Here is a 9,600-nt window from a genome sequence, read left to right on the forward strand (position 1 = left end):
TTGTTTGTTGATTGAGACTTAGGTTGGGTTGTGAATGTGATCCTTATGCATGTTGTTTGTTTATTATTTGTCGGGTTCTTTGTCTGAGTTTGTATTGTATTGTATTGTATTGTATTGTATTGTATTGTATTGTATAGAGTAAATGTATATTGTACTGTATAAGATAGATAGTAAATTAATGAGAAAATTTATTGTTGTGCAGCTAATCCTGTAAGATCCCACATCGACCAAACGGAGAGGGGGTGATGTGCCTTATATGGACACCTCGATCTACCTAACGCAGGCCTTTTGGGAGTTCACTGGCTTCGGAGTCGTAGGAACTCCGGAGCGAGGAGGCTGGAGCAATCCAGGATGGGTGACCACCCTGGAAAGTTGTTCCAAACCAGTAAGTGCTCTCACAGAATGTAGCTGCTCAAAGTTTTATTGGTCATCAAGCACAAGAGCTTCTGGCCCCAAAAGGGACACTTGTATCGTGAGCCAATTACTGGTAGTGAAAAGTGTCACACATGGTGACGCCTGATCCCTTGCCGCATGATTGGTAAAGGATCACCTACCCAAACGTGGTAGGTGATGCCTTCTTCCTGTAAGGGTTCATCCCTGGGATTGCTCCAAGTCATTCAATCTCAGCTTACCATATCCTCTGTGAGTTCCCACAACCTTAGTCAAAGGAGTCTCCCAAAAACAAAACCGTGCGGGCTGGTGAGAATGTAGCCAGGCCCAAAGCGGACAATATCCTGCTACGGCGGAGCCGGTCCGGGGTGTGACAAATCCTGACATGTTCACACTTGAAGTACACCATGGGGGCTACTTTGTTGATGGTTTATATACGGGAGGTATTGTACAATGGGTTTATGGGCAAGATGCAGATAAGGTTTCAATGCTTGAGTTATTTGAATTGGTTAAACACCTTGGTTATGATGAGCAGAACATTCAATACTATTACAAGCACAGGACAAATGGCTGGGTTGAAATTAGGACAGATAAGGATTATTTTGGAGCATTGAAGTTGGTGAAACCGAGGCAGCTGTTTGTGTTATACATAACTGACAATCCAGCACCTAGGCTCTAAATGTTCAATCCCCAGTATTCTCTGCACAAGGTGAAAATGCTGAACATTATGAAGATGAACACACTGCTCTTGGATATGATGGTGATGAAGAAAATGGGCAACATGAGTTTGTGGATGTTGAGATAGATGAAGAATTTGGTGAGGCAGAGGAAGAAGTTGAGGTAGAAAGTGATGAAGCTGAGCAAGGTGGGGAGGATGAGGAAGAAGATGGTGATTTCATAGATAGTAAGTTTGAGCAAAGTGATGAAGAGGACAACATGAATTTTCATAGGTATGTTGTGACTGAAGAGCAAGATGATGGGCATAAAGAACCAGGTGAGGGTGACAATGATGGTTATAATACATCAAACTTAGAGAGTTTGCATGAAGATAGTGGAGATGAAGATGGGAAGAAAAGAGGTTTGAGGCAACCAAAGTTCAAGCAGTACAATAAACAGCATGACTTTTTAGATCCAAAATTCCACTCGGGTTTGGAGTTTCCTAATATGCAGGAATGTAGAGAGGCCATAAAGTACTATGCATGCAGGTGTGCTAGAAGAATAAGGTTTGTCAAGAATGACCCTAATAGGGTGAGGCTGGTATGTGATGGTAATAAGGAGAGTGATAAGGCAAAGAGGCCTACTAAGGGTGAAAAAGCAAAGAGGCCTGCTAAGGGTGATAAGGCAAAGCGTCATAGTAAGAGTGATAAGAGTTAGAGGCATGGTAAGGGTGAAGAAGGTCAAGAGGGTGAAGATGAATCTGAAGATAAACTTGAAGATTGTCCTTGGTTATTATATGCTGCACATGTTGGGAAAGGGCCCACTGTTAGAGTGAAGACATACCATCCAATTCATACATGTGGCAGATCTCAAAGAACTAGGTTTGCCACTTCACAATGGTTGGCTAAAAGGTTTGATGAGGATCTCAGAACCAATCCTAACATGTTAGTTGCTGATTCATGACATTGGTGATGAAACATTATAGTATAGATGTTACTACGGACCAATGCTACAAGGCAAAGAATTTGGCAAAGGAGAGGATTCAAGGAAGCATTGAAGAACAATATTCGAAGCTGTGGGATTATTGTGAGGAGCTTTCAACTGCAATTTCTTCTCTTCTTCATCAAATTGATGAACATCAGCGATGTGAGAAGGTTGGAACGCTTGCAAATAGGGTTGGGTTCTGTCATCAAGGGTGGGTTCTCGAAGAAGGGATGGTTTCTGTCGAATCTCCATGTCTGAAACGAAGGCTTCGTTCGAATAAAAGGGGGCTGAGGGCTGAGGGTATAGAATGGCGATATTACCCTCATGAGACGCTTCACGTGCCTTTCACATGCATGGTGTTTTTGACGGGCATTTGGATGGAATTGGGGAAAAACTAACGGCATTTGGGTGAAATTAGCGATTTCTTTTAATTCGAAGGCTAAATTGGCTGAAAAAATAATCTTGGATGGACATTTCGATAGTCGATATAGTCCAGGGGATTTTTCGGCTTTTTATCCTTATTTTTATTAAGTTTTAATTCATTAATGAATATTTTATTGTATATATATATTGAAGGAGGGAGGGAGTATTTTTGTACAAACTATGGGGTTATTATAACTGATGTTAACAACGAGGACCAAGTTAGATTCAGTGACAAAAATAATAATTGCTAAATACAGGGACTAAAATAAATCCAGTGACAAAAAAAATATTTCACACGTCATACTTGTTCATCATTTTGGTTATGTTTATCTTATTGAGGTTTTCTTGAGCCAATATCTTCCTATTATCTGTCTCTAATTTTCATCCGACAATTTATTTTTGGGTCGCATTCATCCAACAAACCTCAAGCCTAATAAGTAATTACCTCAGATTATTCGACGTTAAATGTCTAATTTCTTCATCTGGTATACAATATTTCTCTTTAATTAAGCCCATCATTCTAATTATAGACCTCATGTCAAGTGCCAGAGCTTGGCTTTATAGCAGGCTTTTGAGCTTTAAACCATCCAGCAACCCTAACATATCTGCGCATATGTTTCAGAATTAATACACAAACTTCGAGTAATCTGATTTCATACTCTTTTTCTGTAATATTTTAATTAATCATAGTCTTTTTGATATTACGGTAATATTTAAATTACTCTAATATACAAAAAGGGGAATTGAACTCAAGTGCAAGAAGATATACATTTTAATCGATCATAGTCTAATGAGTACTTTTCATTCAACTTAAAGATTGTTTAGGCTTAACATACACAACATAGTCTAATGAGTATTTTCAATCATTAAACTTCAATTCCACAACATCCATATTTGGATTGAGTAAAGTTCATGGACGAGATTTTGCGTGGAAGTTATACACAAACTTATAGTTGAGTGCAAATTTTTGGAAAAATATCAATTTTGTGCTAATTTTTAAGAGTTTTACTATACGGTGGAAATGAGTTCATCCCACCCCACTTCAATTAAAATTGGCCCACTTCACCCATCTGCCAAAACAAAGTTAGTCATTCACATGCACATCATAGATGAAAAGAGAAAAATAGCTCACTCAGACTCCTATGAAAATTCACTATTCCTGCTCTTCAAGAAATAAATATATATTTCGTCCTTCAACTTACAAAATGCACATCTTGGGCCTAATGGTATAAGTAATGTGGTCTAGCATGAGATAACCTGCAAATTCAGTACGTAATTTCATATTCAAATTTCGTATGAGCCTACAAATTTATTCTAAGACCTTATACTCAATAATGTGAGAGTGAGAACACTAAATTGAAAATAAATAAATAAAATTTTCTTCTTTTACAGTAATTAGGGTTAGGCCTTGGCGAATCTAACCCAAAAATGAAATTTTCTTGTTCCGGTACTTTTCATGTAACATTGTTGGTCCAAGTGATGTGAATGTGATAATCCATGCCTAGCTAGCTAAACTGCTTAGCTCTCCTCCACATGGAAACGAGTGAAGTAAGGGCGAGTGGGTTTGATTATTATTCATTTGTTGCCCTAACACTTAAGGCAAGCTTGTAATTTGCTTAAAATTTGCTTAAAATTACAAAGACAAGAAAAAGAGAATAAGCAAAAAAATAATTACTGGGTTTCCATTTTGTTGTAATATTATTAGAAGATCACACAGAATTGGTACATGTGCCCCCTCTATCTCTATTCTCTCTCTCTCTCTCTCTCTCTCTCTCTCTCTCTCTGCTAAAGCATACATCCCATTTCTATATAAGCAAAGGCCCCTCTGAACTCCCACTTCTCTCACACAGACACCTCCATTTTTGTGTAAGCTCCAACGATCCCATCTCTTACAGAGGACAAAAAAAGTAGAGGAATATATGTATACATATAAATATATATAAGAATAACAAATAGACCCACATAAATACAATATCTCAGATAATCTCTTAATTGTTAAAAGAAGAAGAATTGAAGAGGTTAATATTGAGGTAATATGGGGAGGGGGAGAGTGGAGCTGAAGAGAATAGAGAACAAGATCAACAGGCAGGTGACTTTCTCAAAGAGAAGAAATGGTTTGCTCAAGAAAGCCTATGAACTCTCTGTGCTTTGTGATGCTGAGGTTGCCCTCATCATCTTCTCTAGCCGTGGCAAGCTCCATGAGTTTGGAAGTGCTGGGTAAGATTGCACTCTCTCTCTCTCTCTCTCTCTCTCTCAAAAGAAAAACTATTTCTTTGCTTATCTTTTTGGTTGTGTGGTAATGGGGTATTTCTTAGATTTCCTTGTTCTTTTGTGTACACACTTTCTTATTCAAGGTGCACTGGTTTGCATTTGTTTCTCTCAAAAAAGTTCATTCCTTCATTACATATAATATTATTTTTAAAATTTCTTTTGGGATTTTTGGTTTCAGATTTGTTGTTTTTAATTGAATACTACAAGCAACCTTCTTCTTCTGCTTCTCACACTCTCAAAGATTTAACTTTTGTTTTCCCTTTATTTTGTTCTATAGCTTTTAGATTTCTGTGCTGTCTTATGTTATTTCATGTCTCTGACATCTCACCCTGCCTAAGCAATATCTTTTCTGGTACTCCTTGTGCTCTATAACGATTTTTGGATCAAGCAAAGAAGGTTTTTCTGCGTCTCTATGTAAGAGAGATCATTACCAGCTTCACCACTCACAGATCGACACGTTTCATCATCTCTCTCTCTCTCTCTCTTCAGCCCTCTGGCTTGCTCTTCTGGGTATATGGATGTGGTTCCTTTTTTCCTGTGGTTTCATATATATGAGAACAAGTTCTCACCATATCATGTGGTTTAAATACCAACCAGCAGCAAACCTGACTAGGAAACTCCTTTTGTACCTCTGTGCAAGAACCGCCCTTTTTTTCTCTCTCTCTGAAGTAGGAGGAGCAATCAAAGACTTTAGCACACACACAGACACAAAGACACTCCCTCTCTCTCTCAGTATCCAATGACTATCAAAACTTGTCCTCATTTCTTTAAATCCTATGATCTTTTGGTTTTAGTACAGTCCCTTTCTCTATCTATAAACACACTCATATATCCCCAGATGTATATACTGGCTTCTTTGTTTCATCTTTTGATCCCTAGGTTCATTTGGATTCTCTCTCTCCCTATAAAAACTTCCAATGAGGCTGTGGCAAATCAAGTATTGGAAGCTCCAGAGATGAAATCTTGTTCTTCATATCTTTTGTCCTTCAGATCTATGGTAATTTGTTTTTATTTTTGTTTTTGTTTTAAAAAACTAGGGTTGCTCATTTTCTTTGGTAAAGTCATGGTTTTGGTCCGGATAAGTATTAAGTTTTGAACCAGAGATTTTTCAGAAAAGGTGTTACCTAAAATGGCCTTTTCCCGGAAAGTGAATCCCAGGTTGATTTAGCAAGAACTGGTAGTCAAGGATTTTGGTTTGACAAACTGGATCTCAGTCCAACTTTCAAATTGTATGTTCCATATTGGTGAATGGTACATTAAATGATTTATCTTCTACAATGTTTCCATGTTAATCAATGTATCCAAGTTCCCCCAGTAAATTTTGTTTTGTTTTGCTACTTTGGTGAAATTCCTCTCTCTCTCTCTCTCTCTCTCTCTCTGAAAGCTTTCATGTGTCAAGATTTGCCTGCAATCTGAATCACATCTGATGATATCATCAGTCCAGTAGTTTATAGGTATGCCTTGCCTGTTTAGTGTTTCCCTTACTTTTCTGTACAAAATAATGTCATAGACCATATATTGCATAGCAAAAATTCCTTTTTTGGTTTCAAAAGTTTATTTCTTTTGAGTTTTGCGTACCTTCTGAAAATAATGTCTGAAACTGGATTCTAAAATGTTTCACTAAAATGCAAGCCAAAAAAGATTCAAGTATATCCATAAAGCTGCAACACTTGTTTAAATTAGTACAGACCATGTTGCCTATATATGAATCAAAATATACTTGAGACCATGTATTTTATGGTGATTAACTGAAGATCCTTAGCCGCTCAACAACGATCTGTGAGTCATGGACTCATTTGTGTGTGTGTGAGAGAGAGAGAGAGAGAGAGAGAGAGAGAGAGAGAGAGAGAGAGATTCATTCCTTGTTTTTAACCATTTGTGCTCAAAGAATGGCTAGTCCAATAGTTAATTTGCTGCAAATTTCTTGAAAAGTTCTTTCTTCACCAGAATCACTTGTGTAACTTCTACTTCTTTAATATTTCTTTGTTCCAACTTTAAGTTCTTTAATTTGATTAATTCATGGGTAATTATGCAAATAAATTTTCTGCTCTAGTACATTAAAGTTGGGAGTACCCAATATATTAATTTTTTTGTCACATTCTTTCCCAATTTATCATATGTCACATTGTTTGATTACCTTACATAATCAGCACAAAACATTTTATTTCTTAGAATATATGTATATGAAATGCTTGTAACTTAGCTCATCACAACTTGTGATAGCTAGGGCCACTTTGTTGGCTTCATATCTCCACTGTTCTCTTAGATGTGTTTGGTAAATTGCTTTGAATCAAGTTGCTATAATAGGCTCAAAACTCAACACTTTTTCCCTTATTCCTTCTCTTGGCAGTATGACCAAAACCCTCGAACGATACCAACATTCCTGCTTCAATCCTGAGGAAAACAGCACTGAACGTGAAGCACAGGTATTTTGACTCTTTCTCAAATTTTCCTTTCGAACCATCGATTTCACCTAATTAATTAATTTGATGTATATATATATGTTTTCTTAATGATTCTTCATAAAGCGTTCTTAATTCTTGTTTTTGGCTGTTGATCATGCAGAGCTGGTATCAAGAAGTCACAAAACTGAAGGCTAAATATGAATCCCTTCTGCGCACTCAAAGGTTATGCTGCAACTGATTAGAAATCAATAGTTATACTTATATCCATAATTAAGTAAAAAACTGATAGCTAGCATCACTGTATAATATATATGCTAACCTTGGTTTTTTTTTTTTTTTGGGTGCTATGTTTTTTTAATCAAGGCACTTGCTTGGGGAAGATCTCGGACCACTGAATGTGAAGGAGTTGCAAAATCTTGAAAAACAACTTGAAGGAGCTCTTGCACAGGCCAGGCAAAGGAAGGTAAGTAAGTGTGACAATGTTAAACTAACTAGTTATGAATTAATAAAATATAATTCGACTTTGAGATATTTTGTACATTCGGGTTGTTCTTGGTTGTAGACACAACTTATGATTGAACAAATGGAGGACCTGCGCAAAAAGGTATAATTTTATATCATTTATACAAAGTTAACTGTCTTGTACAATAATTCTTACTTCTAAAAATAAAGAGACTGCCAACCCCACGATGAACACATAAAAATTCTACTAGCTAGGCAGGAACAATAAGATATTTCAAACCCGAATTTGTTCTCCTTTTCTTTCTTTTTCGTGTTCGAAATTGTCATGATTAGCATCTAATCCGACGTCCTCTGTGGTGATCATGGTTTCTAATTGAACATGGCAGGAGCGTCACCTTGGAGATCTTAACAAGCAGCTGAGAGTCAAGGTAATATATATCGACTGATATTTTTTTTGTTAAAACCAGTCGAAACATATATATTTATTTGGCATTTTTCTTCTTGCTTTGATTGTTATTTCAGCTGGAGACAGAAGGACAAAATCTTAAAGCCATCCAAAACATGTGGAGCTCGAATGCAGCAGCTGGAAGTAGCAGCTTTTCTTTCCATTCTTCCCAAACCAACCCCATGGACTGCCAACCTCATGAACCTGTCTTGCAAATAGGGTAAACTCTAATTAGTTTAATTCTCTTTCGTTTTTTTCCAGAAAAAAACTTCAGAAAAAAGTGAGTCAACAATTATAACTGAAATGAGAGTTGTTGTTGTTGTTCAAACAGGTACCATCAATATCTTCCTGCTGCGGGGCCTTCGATTTCGAAGAGCATGGCTTGTGAGACCAACTTCATCCAGGGATGGGTTCTTTGAAAGTCTGATCAATATGAAAAATAAAGGATAATTTATATATATATATATATATATATATTTATGATTGTCCATATGCATGGCTTCATTGTATTTGCAAGACTATATGACCCTATGGTTGCCCTACATATATTGTTTTGTTTTTGGAATTGTAATGCTCTCCACATATATATATTTACTCGCTGTCAGATTGCTATATTTTTCGTCTTATCTTTCATCCATTTGTTTTCTAAAATTTATTTATTGGATTGCTTCTTTTGTCCACTGTTATATTAGAATTGTAATTTTGTGGAGATTGGACCCGTTTTACATTATTTTAACTAAATTCCGAGTTATTTTTCCTCTATTTAAACGGAAGGTTAATTCGATTGTATTATTTGAGCCCTTTCTCGTCCAATTGTTGATATATCAGTTTGTCCCTTAAATTTTGGACCTCTGTTCCTCCGTTAGCCCAGTAGAATTCTTGTTAAGGAGAAGGACCATTCAATAGGGCCTTCGACCTTAGGTGGGTTTTGATCGAGTGGGCTTTGAAGTTCGATAAATCAAATCCAATATAAAATAAAACAATTATAAAGGTGGTTCGGGAATATGAAAGGGTGTTTTTGAGTAAACGTTGATTTTTCTTTTATTTTTTGAGGGAAATGTTGATTTTTCAATTACTTAATGTATTAGACAAGAGCACGCGTCCCCTTATCCTTTTTTATCTACGACACTCATCATTTAACCTGTTGTTGTAGTACGAGAACTTGCATGTCACCCAAAATAACCTTATTTTGATATTCCGTGATATATAAAGAATTTAGCTGACAGCAGGTTTCCCTTGGCAAGACTGTGTCAAAAGATAAACTCCAATTCTATTTAACAAAACAAACAGCAAAGAACACAAAATGAAAGATAAATTAAGTTGAGATTCTGCTGCAGCCAACCCATATTTTGATTTCAAAATACAACCAAAAAAAAAAACTCATGAATATCTAAAATAGGGACCATGGTTGAAGCAGTCACTTGGCAAAATTATTAACTAGAAATGAGTTTCTAGTTATTTCAGCTAAAATTAGCTCAAAAATAGAGAAAGTTGTTGGAGATATGGAAGCATTCTAATAATAGCAGAGCAGGCCATGGTGGTGGTGGTGGTGGAACACAAAAC

The 9,600-nt window shown here is 36.5% G+C and overlaps 1 protein-coding gene across 1 annotated transcript; it reads left to right on the forward strand.

Moving 5' to 3' along the window:
- The first annotated feature begins 4,182 nt into the window (after window positions 1-4,182).
- Window positions 4,183-8,651, forward strand: LOC117617957 (agamous-like MADS-box protein MADS3). The gene is made up of 8 exons (XM_034347597.1): window positions 4,183-4,671; window positions 7,076-7,151; window positions 7,291-7,352; window positions 7,494-7,593; window positions 7,693-7,734; window positions 7,979-8,020; window positions 8,115-8,257; window positions 8,369-8,651. Exons 1-8 carry the CDS (start codon window positions 4,490-4,492, stop codon window positions 8,454-8,456), a joined length of 735 nt encoding a protein of 244 aa, XP_034203488.1. The 5' UTR covers window positions 4,183-4,489; the 3' UTR covers window positions 8,457-8,651.
- Window positions 8,652-9,600: the final 949 nt, after the last annotated feature.

This window comes from Prunus dulcis, chromosome 2 (genome assembly GCF_902201215.1).
Source record: "Prunus dulcis chromosome 2, ALMONDv2, whole genome shotgun sequence".
Classification (NCBI taxonomy): Eukaryota; Viridiplantae; Streptophyta; class Magnoliopsida; order Rosales; family Rosaceae; genus Prunus; species Prunus dulcis.